Source organism: Phoenix dactylifera, chromosome 14 (genome assembly GCF_051530095.1).
Source record: "Phoenix dactylifera cultivar Ajwa chromosome 14, Ajwa_hap1_PhDact_Kaust_v1.1, whole genome shotgun sequence".
Taxonomy (NCBI): Eukaryota; Viridiplantae; Streptophyta; class Magnoliopsida; order Arecales; family Arecaceae; genus Phoenix; species Phoenix dactylifera.
The window spans coordinates 26,988,952-27,006,751 of NC_143203.1; the positions used below are offsets into that span (position 1 = coordinate 26,988,952).

Genomic DNA, 17,800 nt, shown 5'->3' on the forward strand with positions numbered 1-17,800 from the left:
CCACATGAGAGGGGACACGGGGCTTCCCTGCCAGATATAACCCTTCCCAGTTTTGTTTTCCATCCAAAATGCGTATGCAGGATTTTGAGACGCTCACCTCATATACTCATGCTCTAGAACGAGTCTTTCCGATGTGGAATTATTGGGCCTCATAAACCAAATGATGCTGTGCATTTGAAACTCCGAGAGCTTGGGTGCAGTCGCTTTTCTTTGGCTAGTGGTGGGCTCTCATTGGAGCCATGACGTTTTCGGATGGCATTGCTCATGTGGGTGCGGTCCACCTGATATGCTGAAGTGCCAATCAGTACGTGGAGGCCCATCGAGCAATCAAAACGGTTCCACCTAAAGGTGAGAAACCAGTCTTTAAGATAACTCTTGTTGGGCACTACATTCTGTTGTTCTAACATGTATATGATAGTTAATAATATAATATAACATTTATCATATTATATTACTTATCATGTATTAGTTACATTTAGATTATCAGGTAAAATTATTATACTAATAGTAATAGAATACGTAACTATATTGATTGGAATTAGTAAAGTTATTGAGGCATTTATTTACTATTGTCTTTATATATTATGGATTACACTAATATTTTATTGTTTTTTATCATATTTATATATGATCATGGTATCACTTAAGAATGAAAGTACAACCAGCAATAATCCTTGTATGTTATATTTAAATATCCTCCAGATATAATACTTTTCTATTTCTCATTATACACAAGTTGGATTATATTTTTATAATTTTATAATATATATTATTTTACTACATCGATATATATATATATATATATATATATATATATATATATATATATATATATATATATATATATATATGCATATTTTATTAAATTTTTGTGGAGCGATAGTATAAAATAATACTAATATCAAAATTTAATTTTAGAAAATAATTAGATGGTATCAGGATATTATCTATTCTATATTGCATTTTAAGAATATTTGGAAAAAAAAAAAACTACACTTTGTGCATCCCATGGGTTATATTAATATATAACTAAAATGGAGGCCCAGCTAGTGCTGAACTTTCCATTTGGATGCCTATATTAATAAAATTATTAATTCAATTTTTTTTTTATTTTGGATAATAAATGCGGCTCTTATATCTATTCTAATTTAGCATATATCATATCTATTATTTATTACAACTTGTGCATTGCTCTCCACGGCCATATAGATACCATTATCAATGCTGATATTAATATGCATGTCTATCATTAAAATTTATAGCTTAATATATACAGAAGTTTGGCTATTGAAATATTTTATTTATTATAATTTGTTAGATTATCATATTGCATTTCTAAAATAGTTGAAAAGGAAAGAAAAAATCATACCAAGTGTGTTTGCAAAGTCTACGTTAATGATGCTAGTACTAATGATGGAAGTTTTTGGATGGAATCAACATGAGTAGAATTTTCTTTTTCTGTTTATTTGGTTGGGGTATGTCAAATTATTATTTATTTATAAATATAATTGTGGAAAAAAAAAATAAATTTACCATATTTGGTTGATGAAAAAAATATTCTGATATATTCATAAGTATATATTATAAGTTTTATAAATATATTAGCAATAAATAAATATATTAATACTAATAATTTCTATATCATACTTATTAATAATTTATGAATATTTATGAATTATTTCTAAATAGTATTATTACTATTCTAAAATATTAATTATAATAAGTAATATATAATTAAAATAATTATTAATTTATTATAATTAATATAAATATATACTAATATATATTATATTAATATATATTTATTATATTAGTATTTTGAAATCTCTTTTAAGATGGAAAATTTAGATCGGCCAATATTATATTATCTTTGAGATTTCATTCGTTAAGGAAGTAGAAAAGTGATTCAAAAATATTGGTGATATTTTCATATAGACATCCGGTTCGGGTTGCCGCTACGTGCGACTGCAATAGAAACAGGAACATTCTCACTTCAGTGTTTAACGCATAAATCTGGATGAAATCGAACTTCTACATATATATCTCGATTCCTACCATTAAAGTTACCGGCTGCAATCGCTAGGCGATGCGATCCATTAATATTTTCCTAGTATTTCAGGATCCAGTAATTTAAATACAATTCAGATGGCAGAAACCGAACCTTTCCATATTGGCCCGATCCGAAACATCCTCCAGGGTGCAACCATGGCACTAAAACTAAGCTCCACCGCTACATATGCAAAGGACCAGAGCTTTACACCAGGTTATCGAGTATCCTAATTAATAACGTCGAAGGAATTACAGGAGCCGAACAGCACTCTAAACCATGATAAAAACTTCTCGGTCATTAGCAAAAACAGAAGCGTAATTATTATTATTGTTATTGGTCTTTAGAAAGACCTTATTCTTTTTATTATTAAGCGTCAGGATCGAGTCAAATCCAAGAGGCGCAACACATGCATGCACAGAAGAAGATGGTGTCAACCAACATAGGGGAACTCCACCACTATGTTTTGGTCATTAACAATAAGAAAGACTCGGTTGCAGCACTGAACTTCGTCGGAAGGAACACCAGGGGGCCTCTCATGCACCACGACGACGTTATCGATGTACCTATTATCGTCCTCTATCATCCTCACCGCCTCGTTCGCCGTCTTCCCCATCAGCTCCAACCATGCCATCTTCCCTGCGTCACAAAATAAAATAATAATAACCCCATAACATGTACGAGGATCTAGATACATAGTTATATATATATATATATATCTAAGAAAGCTATATACGAAAGTTAAAAAATTTATAAGTGGCTTATATTTGTAGCATGAAATAACATACCGGGGCATGCCAAACCGCTAGGGTCCGGAGACCTACGACAATAACCTCCCATGTCGCCTGCAAAGAAATGGAGGAGACGATCGATGGAGAGGGCAATGGAGGCCTCTCGCGGCGTTTATAGGGTCATTGACCGGTAGGATGTTCTCGAGGACAACGTAGCAAGGGGCACGAAAGTGGAACGGGGAGCGGTGAGCGGGCTCCGGGAGGATCCGCTGAATCTTTCGCGAGATCTTCCGCTTGCGCCGCAATAAATATTTTTATTCACAGCTTTCCATTTTTAGGCCAAAAAAATCGAGCAAAATCTTTTAGAAGAATTTAGAGCCCGCTCATTTCATTGGTTAGACTTTAAGACACGATCCTTGGCTATTGTTATTTAACTTTTAGTTGCGGACATATTTGTACGGTATTTAGCACATACTTATATTGGACACATTTATATTAATTTCTGTACATAGTCATTTTCTCTCCATATTCAGTGTATTGTTTCTGCACATACTTATCAATTTTGCTGAATCTTTTACTATATTCGAATTATTTACAGTTTGAACCATAATTTCCTATTCCTGTTGGTAACCATAATTTGAATGCCATAGCCCATGCCTCCAATGTGCATGCCATGTGTCCATATTCAGATGAAAGGAGAGCGCAAATGTTACCGGAGCCTGTACCCCTCTAATAGCATAGAGTTTTCATGGCCCCTCGAAGGAGAGATTGGTAACCAAGTATGGCTGTGATTGTCTAATGATAACCAGAGTTGATGGAGGCGCGCGTACCGTAGATAGCATCCTCCCCAACTATTTCTTTCCATCGGGATAGACGCTTTGCACCTTTTTTTTTCATCAAAAAATATTTTCATGTTGACATGCCATTTATCAAAATGAAAAAAAGGTGTGCTGAGATTTCTATGATGTAAAAGAATGAAAATTTTCATATTTTTTTTTGCACCTTGTCCCGAAATTTTTTTCTGCAATGGAGAACAATGATTTCTGGTAGGAAAGGAAAAAGAGTTAAGCACCAAAAAAAATACATATTTGCTATGCTTTGGAAGGAATGTTCAGTGTTCTCTGCAAGAAATCTTGTTAAGTAGTAACACACCATGTCCAATCCTAGAAGAAATGTTCTCCGGAACTTTGCTCAGCGTTCTCATAGTCATGATAAGAACAATTAAAAGGGATTATGCGAGGTGTGCATCCAAGATGATTAGTTGGGAAAATGTCTCTTGAAGGCTAGTGGTGTGGAGCCTTGCTGCATCTGCTTCAAGACTCTGGGCACCAAATGTGTGTCCACTGTACATTAGCTCTTTGCTGCCATAGCAAGCCCAACCCTGCAACCTTGTGCTTACCTGCTCCTATCTGCCCTTTCTGCCGCACCATCATAGCCCAATTGGTGGTTGCCACAACCAAGATCAGGGAGGAGGAGGACAAGGACAATTTCTCAAAGCTTAGGAAGTCGAGGAAGTCTCAGAATGCCAGCAGTGAAGGAAGCAGCAGCCTCAATGGCTTGTCTTCAGCTATGCTCACTTTGAAAGATGGGCAGCCGTGGGTCGGGAAGGATTAGCCGATGGTTGTGATGTGATGTAATAATATATCTTAAATTCTTTCCATTCAAATTTAATTTTTAAGTTCAAATTATTATTGCAATCTTCTTCTTATTTTTCTTAATGATCCTTCATTTTATCGGAGTATTATCGGAACTCCCCAATATATAACTTTAACATGGCCGTATATTGCTTTTTTAGTCCATTAGGCCTATCAATTTTTACAATATCCAATGGAGGACCATATGATAACAGTCAAATGCATATTTTGATTTCTCAAAAGCACCATCACTTTTGGGCTTCAAGTACGACTATATCCATTAAATCTTATTGCTTACTCAGATGCAGTCTTGGGCTGGCAGCCTTGTTGCTAGAAAATGTACAAGTGGTTTTTGTATTTTTCTCAGATTTAACCTTTTTTTTTGGAGCACTAAAAAGCAAACAATAGTTGCTTGATCATTTAGTGAAATGGAGTATCAATGCCTTAACCAAACTCTATTGGACTATAATGGTTATATTCTCTCTTATGTAAATTGCATATTCCTCTCCATTCTCTTCCTTAAATCTAATGTAACAACATTTCTACCATCTCTATCACCTTCAATCTAGTTTCTCATGTAAGAGCTAAATATATCGAGATCGATTATTGCTATATCTGAGAATTGGTAGATGGTAAACTTTTATTATCAGAAAAGACGCAAGGCATAATCAAGACACAAGACACGCATCTCGGTCATTAGAAGAAGAAGAAAAACAAAGAAAACGCTTATTCGTTTTTTGGTCTTCAGAAAAGACTTACTCGTTTCATTATTACTAATTTGGAGTCAAATCCAAGATGCGCAACATAAGAAGAAGAAGATGGATGGCATGCATCAACCCAGAGAGGGGACATTCACCACATTGTTATTCTCATCAACAAGAAGATAGACTCGGTTGCAGCACTCAACCTGCATGATATGGGGAGGTTCCCCAGCGAGACCAGCACCAGCGAGGGCAGCACTCGTAGCCAAAATGACGATGTTGGTGACGTAAAAATTCTCGGTCTGTATCCTCTTCGCCACCAAGTCCGCCCTGAACCCTACCAGCTCTGGCCATGCCTTCTTCCCTGCATCACAAAAATAAAATAATAACAACCACATAATATATACGAGGATCTAGATACGCCCATAGGCGTATCTAAGAAAGCTATACACGAAAATTATAAGTTGGCGGCTTATATTTCTAGCATAAAATGACGTACCGGGGCATCCCTGACCATAAGGATCAGGGGGCGTGCGACAATTTTTCCCCATGTCGTTTGAAAAGAGATCTAAAAGATGAGAAGGCGTATCCAGAGGAGAACTGTCGGAAATTCTTCTCGGTTGGCAATATTGGAGGCGCCGCTCGCAGTTTATAGGGTCATTGTTCGGTAGGATGTTCTCGAGGACAACGTAGCGATGGTCGGAAAGCTTAAGTCCAACGGGGTTCGGTGACGCTGATATTTTCTTCCGCGAGATCCGGAAAATCTTTCGCGACATCCTCCGCATGCATGGTAATATTTTCTTTTTCAGCTTTTCATTTCTACGCCAAAATAATCAAGCAAATCTTATGGAAGAATTTGGAAATCTTATGATTCTTGGCTCTTGGGGGATCCGGAAAATCTTTCGCGAGATCCTCCGCATGCACGGTAATATTTTCTTTTTCAGCTTTTCATTTCTACGCCAAAATGGTCAAGCAAATCTTATGGAAGAATTTGGAAATCTTATGATTCTTGGCTCTGGGGGGATTCGGAAAATCTTTCGCGAGATCCTCCGCGTGCACGGTAATATTTTCTTTTTCAGCTTTTCATTTCTACGCCAAAATAGTCAAGCAAATCTTATGGAAGAATTTGGAAATCTTATGATTCTTTTATAGTTATCATTTCATTTTTAGTCCCGCATATATTTATCTATTAGTATATACCATTTATACCAGTTTTTATGCATAATTTTATCCTTCCTATATATAGTTACGTTGTTTCTGCATACGCTTATATTGTTATATATACCAGTATTTGTAATTGTGCAGATGTTGAAGAATAAGGCCCTGTTTGGAGGAGCTGTTGGCAATAGAACTGTTGGAAGTAGAGCTGTCTGAAGTAGAGCTGTTATAAAAAGCTGTTTGCTGTTTGGTAACTACATTTCTAAAGTGCTGTGGCGCTTTAACATTTATTTAGTAAACAAACTGAGAAAGTACTTTTGCATAACAAAATGATAATAAAGGACATTACTAGTATTATACAATAGTGCATAATAAAATATAATATATATTAATACATAAATATATGATATAGTATAATATTAATGTAATGTAATATAATATTATTATAATATAGTACTATAATATTGTTACTATAGGATAATAATTTAATATAATATTAAATTATTTAACATAACATAATATAATATTATATTATATTTATAGTATAATACAATAATGAATATATAAAATATTATAATTATTAGTATAAATTAGTTTTTCACTCTTTTGATGATCATTTATCTCTCTAACAAATTTTTTAGTTAGGTGAAAAAATTGGTTAAATAATTACTAATATTTATTTTTATTTATTTAGTTATTATTTTATTTTATTAAAATATATTTATTTGTTCATTTATATACATATTTATTTATTTTTCTTTTTTTTTCCTTTTTTTTTTCTTCCCTTTTCTTCTTCTTTTTTTTATTTTCTTTTTTCTTCTCTTCTTCTCCTTCCTTCCTCTGTTTCCTTCATCTCCTTTCCTCTTCTCTCGCGAGGCCGGCAGCGTCGGAAGGGGGCCGGGCCGCGGTGGCTGCGGGAGGGGGGCCGGAACGGCGGGCCGCGGCGGCCGCGGGAGGAGGCCCGGGAGGGGACGGGGACGGTAGGCCCCGGCGACCGCGGGGGGAGGGAGGGCTTGGGAGGGGGCCTGGATGGCAGGCCGCGGCGCCCGCGGGGGAGGGGGACCTCGGGAGGGGGCCTAGATGGCAGGCCGCGGCGCCCGCGGGGGAGGGGGACCTCGGGAGGGGGCCGGGACGGCGGGCCGCGGCGACCGCGGGGGAGGGGAGGCCTCGGGAGGGGGCCAGGACGGTGGGCTGCAACGCCTGCCGGGGAGGCGACAGCTATGGCTGCCCCTTCCTCCCCTTCCTCTTTTTTTTGCTGTGGGGGGTCGCAGCGGCCGAGGCGACAGGCCGCAACGGCGGCTGGGGAGCGCGGCTACGGGTGGCCGGCGTGGTGGCTGCCACCGTGGGCAGCCACGGGCTGCCTCCCAAAACAAAAAAAAAAAAGAAAGAGGGCCGGCGGCATTGAGGAGAAGAAGGAGAGAGAGAAGGGGGATGGAGAGAGAGGAAGAGACGGTGGGATTGGGATTTTTGAGAGAAAAAAGGAACTTTTAAATAGGAATATTTTGATCAAAAATACAGCTTCCCGACAAAGCTGAAAACAGCGTTTTCGGAAAGCTCCAAAATGAAGCTTCCCTCCAAAAGCTGTTTTCAGCTTCCCGCAAAAGCTGAAACAGCTTTTACAAAATTTTACCAAACATCATTTTTTAACTAAAAGTACTTTTGGAGGGCCAGAAAGTGCTTTTTGGCCCTCCAAAAGCTCCCCAAACAGGGCCTAAGTAGGTATTAGGGATTGAAAATTAAAAAAAATAAAATTTAGAGTGGGTATTAAAGACCTAGACAATAGCGACTAAAATTGATTGGCTATGATCAATTTACCAAATATTTTACTATATTGAAATTATTTGCTATATTTAAATATTTCTTTATAGTTATTGGGTTCTTGATTTGTAAATGGTAGAATGAAAGTCAACTCCTTAAAATAGTATTTATTCTTAACCGTGATTTACTGATTAATGCTTTGAACATTAAGATCTCAAAATATATTTCTTTTCTCAAATTGAGTGACGGCAGGATGCCTTCAACAATTCTTTTCGCATATATATTTATGGCACGAGAGGATTCGTGAAATTAATGTCTTATTCGTCCTAGTAATAAGAAGAGGTTGTATCAGCACATCAGTGTTATGTTGGCATGGTGTGTTGGTGTCGTTGCGTACTTCAAAACTTAGTTTTTTGTTTTTATGTGCCAATCTGCATTAGTTCTGCTGAGTCTTATACTTAATGGACATATGAGCATTGATTGTTTAAGTGAATGGTCGAGCATTAGATTTTAACTTCATCAAACTTTTGGAAAGTAAGTTTTTTATTTAGAAAATTTATAGAACTTAATGTGGATTGCTTTAACCATTATAAGTAGAGTTGGACAGAAGCCAAAAGCAAGATCCCTTATATTGAAAAGCCAAATTGCAAGTCAAACTTCTCCAAGCTATAACTTTATCATACGACGACATCCGATTGAGATATTTATTCTTTTTTTTTTGTGAAATCGAGTAATTATTTTAGATCTACAACCTGACGCCCCTTTCCTCCCTCCTTGAGAGGGGTTCTACCCTAAGAGATTAGGTCTAAGTTTCATTATTTGGGTCCTGAAATGGGTCGCTTAGACTAATTTTTTTTTCGAGAAAGATTTTGATAAGACATATCTTCCAATCCAAAAAAAATAGGTGGAGCAATAGAAAACAAAGTTGATATAAAAGTCAAGATCTATCTTATGTAAAATTTAAAATTTTTTCAGTTTATTTTCACTAGTCATGCCTATATTAGAAAAGTATCTCTTATTATAGTTAAGAGGAGAATTCGATCAGAATTATGGAAGGGCGGACCTCACCATTCTAAATCGAGGCTATATATCTTGATTTATGATTATCAATGAAAAGAAACAAAGGACATAAAGTTTACTTTCATAATTTTTTTTATTTTTTTTAATTTTCTTTGGAAAGATTTGATCAGTTAAACAAGTTGAAGGGAGTTTTTTCTTTTTCCCGATTAGATTAATGTTGGCTTCCACCTTTTATTAGTTTTCGAATTTGGACGGGAACTGCACTAAACTTGGAAGTTCTTTTAAAGAATGCACGGTATCCTTGTTTGTGAGGTTTTGGATATTGGTCCTTTATGGTACAGCGAGAAGGGAGAAAAAATTGGATTAGCTTCTAGTTACGAGTTCTATTACTACCTTATTAATAAAATTTTATTTTAGTTCTCTATTTATTTTTTCTTTTCAATATTATTTTTTTCTTGCAGTTCTTTGTAAATATTTTTTAACTATTTTCTTTCTTCGGATTTATATATTCTCCCTTCAAGATAAATGGTAGAAGTAACACCAGGGTAACTTCCCTCCCCTTCCTCTCCTGACTAGTCTCTTCCCTCTCTCTCCTCTCCTTTTCCTGGCAGGTCTTTTACCCATCGGTGCAGTAGTGGAGGTGGACATGGACTTGAGTAGAACCCTCGTCAATATAAGGAGCCTACGGCGCGGTGGAGGAGGAATCAAGACGATTTATGATGATCAACTGTAGTTAGCCTGCTTGCGTCGCCAGCAGCAAAGAAATAGTGGAGACGGATAAACTTGCGTAGATGTTGGAGGCAACAATGGACATTGCCATTGGAGCAGTGGCTATGGTGGTGTAGTTGGAGTAGTACAGGGATCCCTCAACCTATTGGTGCAGGAGTGGTTTTGCGGATATCAAACATGGTGAAGGTGCGGCAAGTCCAAATTAAGGAGCAGGCACGGAACTACGATGGAGCTGGTAAGGCGGAGGAACCATCCATCTTGGTACGATGGAGTTGAGTCCAGAGAAGAAGATGAGCAATGGTGGCGGTGAGAACACCATGGCGGAAGGATGCATGACAGAAGAGAGAAGTTGGAAGCTTATCATCTAAAAAACTTTTGAATTCAAATTAGATAAGCGAGTTGGGATGGGACTGCACTGTATTCACCTGGCGAAGCCAATGAGTGGTTTGTAATTGGATTCGGGCTATTCAACGTTGCATGGACTAGTTGGGGCTGTTTATTCTCCGGTTTTTATCTTTTTCCCTTTGCTTTCTTTTTCTACTTTATCTCTTCTTTCTTTCACTAAATTTGGCTGGTCCTCTAAACTTTCTTTCTTTTTCTTTTTCTAAAAAAATAAAAAAAATCCTATTCTTTCACTTGACAATACGCTGAATTGGTGCTAGGGACGAGAGCTACATGCACCATGAGTGCACCACACTAATCATCTTATCTTATTTCTGTGAATCCTATTTATTATATGCTCATTTTGAATTGCCGTCTCTCTCATCTTAGTTTGGTTTGTTCTTGTGATGCACCACTGATATGGTGCCCGCGGTGTAGGAAATGCCCTTTTCACATGGTGTAGATGCTGTAGTTAATGTGAGATGTAACTAATAAGTCAAACAATTTAATGCAATATTTCCTCGCTAATGTAGCTCTTCAACTAATTTTTGATGCTTCAAATGGCTCTAGCCTATAATAACTTGCACCTTAATCATGTCATGTTCCACTGCCAGCATGACTTTCTTGGCCTACTTTCCGGATTTGATTTTTAATGAGTTCTCCAATGCCATACACCTACGGGTGAAAACGGCTTGGGTTGTGATCTAACCCACATTGACCTGACTTAATTTCAGGGTGAACTAAACAAGGAGTATTAAGAAGAGATTAACCACTCTTTAGATTAATATCCATCTGCCATGACCAAGCCCAGCATAACCTGATCAGATCTAAATGCAATTCTACTCTCATGATCCAAGATGGGTTTGAGCCCGAACCCATATATGACCTTTTTAAAATATTAGCGAAAAATTTTAACCCATAGCTGACCCAATTTCAAAAAGAAAATCTTAAATCCGAACCTAGCCCAAATGAGATATAGTATGGTTAGCCAACTTATGACATCCTTAACCCCACATCTTTCCCCACTTGTGTAATTGAAGGCGATAACCATCTTTGTCAATATCGAACAGAATAAAGGCGACATCCAACTCCTCTAGACAATTGCACCCCCAAAAGTCTTTTTTGGAGTCTCTTTCCTAATTTTAACTTCAAGATAAAGTTCATCAAAAAGACATCCACAACCTCATGTATGCTTGCACGTAATCCCATATTCTACCAAGTGTTGGACAAAGAGGCGGCTCTTTTTTAAAATCAACGAGACAAAGTTGCGTCTTGAAGTTTTAAAACATCGAAGATGACATTTTAAATGCACACAATCTTTCTTCGGATGATACACAGAGAGTGCAAGCAAACAGGCATGACACATAGTAGACTTACATAAGAATCCTTATTTGGTGTCTAGCTCGCCATCCTAACTATCCAATTAAATCTAAGTCTTGATTGCAGCTCCTCACCAACTTGGTTAGCCAAATTTTTGAGTTTGTGTTTCCTCTGGGCCACGTATTAGCCAAGTAATCAAGTTATTTGCCCATCACCATCCATATAGATGGTTCCCATTAATCGACAGCATGTCACTGAACAAATGATGGAACCCACTTGCAGTACATGCTCTAGATACCAAGACTCAAAAGTCATTTCATAAATTGCACATGTTTTCAATTAGAATGGGTGGAGCCCTTGCACCGCAGAGCGCTACGCATCTCTGGATGGCTGCTATTAGAAGATGAACGGCCATCAAATAATATGTGCTCGTGAACTGTCTTCCATCTTCTGATCGCGTTCATCACCTGCGCACTATAGAGGATTCGTGCTCTCAAGTTTTGCCCTATGAGAAAAGAAAACTTGTACAGGGTTTGAAGTGAATGAGTCTCCCAATCTATAAAAAAAATGAATGCGATATTCATAGTTGGTCGTTGGGTGGGCCAGCTTGTTTGGGCCAGCAGGAATTAGGTCCCCGTTGGTGGTTTCTTGTTAATGTATGAATTGGACCGAGCCCAATCAAACGTTGTTTTCACTTGCTGCGGTGCTACTGGGGTACGTGCCTTGTTCCATGTATTCCGTCTCAACCAATATAAAAGAGTCGAAAGAGAAGGGCGGGTTAGCTCTCCTACTCCCAACCAGAAGCCTTAATTACTCGGTCCTAAGGCCACTGAGAGCGATTGGAATAAATATGGCTCGCGCTGCCTCTGTTCTCTGTCTCTGATCCACATCCGCCCCGCGCCGCGTTCTCTCTTCTTCCTTCTTCCCTCTTTGGCCGCGGTGGATTTGGCTTCGAACCCTCGGGCGCGATGAAGGTGACCGTTGTCTCTCGCAGCGGCAGAGAAGTCATCAAGGGCGGGATCGAGCTCAAGGATTCGGTGTGCCCCTTTCCTTTTCTCTCTTTGTTTCCAGAAAAGTTTCGATTTTTATGTTCTCTCGGTTTGTCTTAGATCCGTCAAAGTTTGGATTTTTTTGTGTTCTATACTTCTGGTCTTCTTAAGTGCATCTGTGTCGCTTGTTGAAATTATCCTGTGGATCTGAAATTTATTGTGGATGACTGCAACTAAAATTCTATCTTGGGACAGTTGAAATATGTTTCTGATGAGTATAACAACTGAGAAAAACTGTTCTTTGATGTGTTTGCAGGCCACCGTGAGCGATCTACAGGATGCCATTCATGCTCGAAGTAAGTGTCGAGAGGATCTCTGACTGTTCTCTCTCTCGGTGAATTGTATAATATTATTTATAATCGAGATTGAAGCAGTTCTTTTCTTTCTTGATTTCTTTATAATTAACTTTATTTTGGTTTTCCATGCGAAGCTTTATTATTTATTTATTTTTGTTATTTATGTTCTACGACTTTTGCTCTCTCTAGAGAGCTGGATTTTCCTTGTTATGATTTCATGCTCTAAATGACGCTGAAGGCTCTTAAAGAACAGAAATCATCCTTATTTTGATAAATGTAGTGAATGTCATGAAATGGATCACTTTGAGAAAGTTGATGAAAATATGTCTTGGCTTCGATAGAAGTGATCAACACAAGGGTGTGGGAATTGGTGTGACAAAGAGATGCCGGAAGCAGTTTTCTCACATGGATTGTGGGACACTTTTATTTGGGCTTTAATCTGATATGTGAAGCATTCTTGAAATGATGCTTATTTATTCTTTCTGATGTTGCAAGCTCACCCTACTTGTACACGTCTAGATCATAAGATATGTATGCTTGTTGATATGAATGATTTGTAGTAGTTCATCCAGACATAATCTTTATATATTTAAAATTCATTACTATTTCTTTTTTTGCTATCTCTGCTACATGATTATGATTCACATATTTATTTTTTGTGAAGATCCATTACTTATGAACTGGGGCTTGCTCCAATGGTTGCAACCCTCTGCTTAATAACTAGAGGTCCTGGGTTTGATTCTTTGGTGGTGCAACCCAAAAATCTGAGTCTGGGTATAATGTGCAAGGTTGGCTATACTAGTATTAGGACCCTTACCGGCTGCTTGATGGTATGGTACAATACACTATCAGTATTGCGCTGTTCCGATCTGTTTTGGACTATTTTTTTTTTAAATTTTGAACTAAAGCTAGCATATGATTTGCCGACTTTGGATCAAAATTGAAAATAAAAAAAGGTTTGAAACCGAAAAAAAGAAAAGGTTCTCCCCTCTTCCATTCTCTCTTGTTCCAAAATGAAGATAGCAAGACAGAGAGGGAGAAAAGAAGAGAGGAAGAGAGAGAGAGAGAGGGTGAGGGAGGGGGGGAGAGAGAGGCCAAGAGAGAGGGCTTTCGAGCCGTCATCATTGTAGGGTTAGGGCTGAGAGAAAGAGGGAGGAAGAGAGAGAGAGAGAGAGATAGAGGAGGAGGTGGAGGGGTTTCTTATTGGTGAAGTTGGAGAGGAGGGTGGAGAGGGTGAGCGATGAGTGGGGGCGTGCTTTGAACGGTCGCGAGCACTGAAGGAGAGAGGATCTCAAACACCGGGAGAGAGGGGTCTCAAAAAGATTGTGAAGAAGGGAGCGATGGAGGGATGTTAATCGAACCAAGGTTTTGGGCGAGCTGGTTTTAATCGATTTGATAGGCAAACAGATTTAATTAGCTGAATCTCCAACCCGTTCAGTTCAGTACACCCCAAACCAGCCGGTTTGGCATTTCGTGGGTGGGCTTCCCTCTCTTTCCTTGAAAATAGTAGAGCGATTACTTAAAGTACTTACTCCCTTGACTTAATACCCCGTTACTTTGCCATGGATAACTAGATTACCAAGTGTCCATCCATGAGATAAATGCCATGAACTTACTTGAGCAATTCGTTTATCCAAACATTTTCAGTGCTATTCTTCTCATTTTCCTTTTCTTTTTTCTGATTGAACAAAGTTACAGTTCTGCTGATTTTTTTTAATAACATATTATATCAGTAAACCGTTAAGTTGTTAGTCGTGTCCGAGATCAAGTTCGAAGAAAGATATGAGCTGCCAGATTCTTGTCTTAGGGGATAAAAGTGTGTATTAAACATGCAAAGAGGTAACTAAGCCACTTTACCGAGTAGACTAGATAATCTGGATGTGCATGCTTGTGCTTGCATCCAGCTTAACATGAGGTAACAGAAACTTCTAATTATATTTGTTCTATATGCGTAGGTTGTTAAAAGCTCTCCTAATTGATAATTGATCCATGCTCCAAACTTGTGCACAGGCAAAAACATTGTTACTTTTATATCACGTGATTTTATCATGCCACATACTCCTCACACAAAACTCTGGCTGGGACCAGATTCATTTTACGCTCTAGATCCCACCCAAGCTTGTCATTTGGTTTGCTTGTGTTTATATGACCGGTCCCCAAGAACTTGTATTTGCTAGGTGTTTCTTATGTTCATATTGTCTTAGGCTAGGATTAAGCTACAGCATATCTGTAGTATTTTTGGGATATTATCTCTTGCTTTATATTTGTGTCAATTGTCAAAATATGACTTATTATATCGAGTTCCTCTGAAATAGATTGTATGAAATATTTTGTATCATTTTTCTTTGTCACACAAGCATGCACAAAATCTCTCTTAGCTATGAAGGTGACTCAGGTTGGACATCTTGCATTTGGATAATGATAATATGATAGTCTGTTGATTGTGTTTAAAGTGCAAATCAGGTGATGGAAGATCTATGTGCTGATTTTATGCATAACTCTTTCCTCAAGAGGTCGTTCGGCCAGATGAAATGCATCCAAACTATTGAATTATGACCCCTGTTTTCATATGTTTCCTGTGAATTTACTTGTTATAATTTTACCTCTATAGTGTATCTGCTTTTGACCGGAGAAATCTCTTAGTACGCAAATGATTCGGCGCAAGCCATACACATGCACCATAGATACTAGTTATGCTACACTCTGTTTAGCTGTTTGCATTCCTTTTACTGGAAAAAAAATTACAAAAAGGAACTAAAGATCTTGCTCCATCGAATCACATTTCTTTTAACTTTTTACTTATTTCTTATTCTTCGTATATCACTCCTTTCCTACTTTTGGCTTCATGTTTTTCTACTTTCTTTCTGGTTCTTTTCTTTTTTTAATTAAATAACTTTTGTCTTGTGTTTTTCTTTTTATTTGTGCTTCTTTAGTTGAAATTTTACTTCTTTAATTTTACAAATTTTACCAATATTTCATATCTTTCTTTCAAAATATTCCTGTTTTTAGCATGTCAGAAAGCTATATTTTTACTTGAGTTGTCAGTGTTACTCCAGCCATGGTTATTTGTGTACCAATTTCCTATATTTCCAGCATGATTCTACTTTTAGATATCCATGTTTTCTCTGACTTTTAGACTCTGCTACTGAAACCTGACTTTTCTATGCATGTATCACAGCCAAAAAATACTATCCTTCTAGACAGCGGCTTACCCTACCTTTGCCACCCAGAACTCAGGGGAAACCTGTTGTCCTTAATCCAAAGAAAAGGCTTACAGAGTATTGTGATGGAGATGCAAACAATTTGACTGTGGTATTGAAGGATTTAGGCATGCAGGTCTCGTACAGCACTCTTTTCTTCTGGGAGTATTTGGGCCCTTTAATTATCTTCCCTATCTTTTACTATTTCCCGGTGTATGAGTTTCTTGGTTATGAGGGTGAACGAGTCATTCATCCAGTTCAGACCTATGCCATGTATTATTGGTGCTTCCACTACTTCAAGCGTATCATGGAGACATTCTTTGTCCACAGATTCAGCCATGCAACTTCACCACTCTCTAATGTATTCAGGAACTGCGCCTATTATTGGACTTTTGGCGCATACATTGCATACTATGTTAACCATCCACTCTATACACCTGTTGGAGACTTACAAATGAAGATAGGGTTTGGCTTTGGGTTGATCTGCCAAGTTTTGAACTTTTATTGTCATCTTCTCTTGAGAAACCTTAGGAGCACTGATGGCAGTGGTGGTTATCAGATTCCTCAAGGGTTTTTGTTCAACATAGTGACTTGTGCAAACTACACAACAGAGATCTATCAATGGCTTGGTTTCAATATCGCTACGCAGACTGTAGCAGGTTATGTCTTCCTTGTGGTGGCTGCTCTCATTATGACTAACTGGGCCCTTGCAAAGCACCGCAGGCTGAAGAAGGTAAACAGCGATTATCCTTTTTCTGGTTAAACAATTGTAGCTCTCTTTGCTTCCAAGAATACATGCACCATAAAAGCATTCTTTCATCCTGGTGCCTCTTATGCCTTTCTTTTGTTGTTTGCTACGCTTACCCTCCTCTCTCCGGCCCTTATTCATTTTTCCATGAACTAGATGGCATTGCTCTATTACATGCTTAGAAGACAGATTGCCACTTTCTTTAGTCTCTAAATAAAGCACAAATATTTGCTTATTTTAATTAATGGTTCTTCTCTATGCTAATCAACCTGGTAACTGAGTGGCTTATATATACTATTGCATTTGTTTCTAACCCATGCTCCCATTTCTGCAGATATTTGACGGGAAAGAAGGACGACCTAAATATCCTCAGCGATGGGTGATACTTCCTCCGTTTTTCTAAGTGGCAATCCTCTTGGTTTGTTTCTCTGCTCTCAAAATCTTATCAATCCAAGTAGAATCCTGTCAGCGTAATTTAGAAGATTGTTCTACTGTAAACAACTGAACTGTCTGTTGAACCGCCAAGCAGTTAAATCAGCATGATTGCTTGTGGAGTGCATGATATATTCTGTTTGATAGTTTCTTAAGCTCAATTTATTGTTCAACTTATTTTGTCCAAGGTACCTCTTTATCACCCCCCCTCCTTTTTTTCTAAAAAAGAAGTGATACTTGTCCGGACAAATTCAAACGCTAAGACATGGTCAGTTGCGGCCTCATGAGTTACTTAATATTTTTGTTTTTTCTGCACATATTTTTTTTTTAATTTTTTAGGCTGATCGCATGTTGGTTGTGATTGTGTTTTCACCCGGAGAATCTTCGTCTTAAATGAAGCTGGGGATGTTATAACAAATTTCATCTGGTTTGCTTAAAAAAACCTGTCTTTCTGCCATGTAAGTTCTGTGCTTCTAGACAAAATCGAAGGCTTTTCCAATCTCTTCAGGGTCTGTTCCGGTATTTCTGCAGGAATTATCCTGCAGAAACCGGAGAGAATGGAAGGCACGTTCTAAATACACCCCCCCTATTGCTCA

The 17,800-nt window shown here is 37.9% G+C and overlaps 1 protein-coding gene and 1 long non-coding RNA gene across 2 annotated transcripts; one reads left to right on the plus strand and one right to left on the minus strand.

Moving 5' to 3' along the window:
- Positions 1-5,077: 5,077 nt before the first annotated feature.
- On the minus strand, positions 5,078-5,888 carry LOC120112793 (uncharacterized). Its single transcript, XR_015973361.1, has 2 exons — positions 5,613-5,888; positions 5,078-5,477 (listed from the first exon to the last, which is right to left on the minus strand). It is a non-coding gene; the product is annotated as an uncharacterized LOC120112793 (long non-coding RNA).
- A 6,100-nt stretch (positions 5,889-11,988) lies between these two features.
- LOC103696797 (very-long-chain enoyl-CoA reductase-like) lies at positions 11,989-17,519 on the plus strand. The gene is made up of 4 exons (XM_008778518.5): positions 11,989-12,516; positions 12,785-12,824; positions 16,003-16,757; positions 17,107-17,519. The coding sequence occupies exons 1-4, from the start codon at positions 12,448-12,450 to the stop codon at positions 17,173-17,175; spliced, it is 933 nt and encodes a 310-aa protein (XP_008776740.3). The 5' UTR covers positions 11,989-12,447; the 3' UTR covers positions 17,176-17,519.
- Positions 17,520-17,800: the final 281 nt, after the last annotated feature.

What these genes read in the sequence shown, in the direction of transcription:
- LOC103696797 (XM_008778518.5), top strand. Translation starts at nt 12,448, where the DNA reads ATGAAGGTGACCGTTGTCTCTCGCAGCGGCAGAGAAGTCATCAAGGGC. An exon ending in GGATGCCATTCATGCTCGAA is followed by an intron (nt 12,825 to 16,002) that starts GTAAGTGTCGAG and finishes CATGTATCACAG; the next exon opens with CCAAAAAATACTATCCTTCT. An exon ending in AGCACCGCAGGCTGAAGAAG is followed by an intron (nt 16,758 to 17,106) that starts GTAAACAGCGAT and finishes CCATTTCTGCAG; the next exon opens with ATATTTGACGGGAAAGAAGG.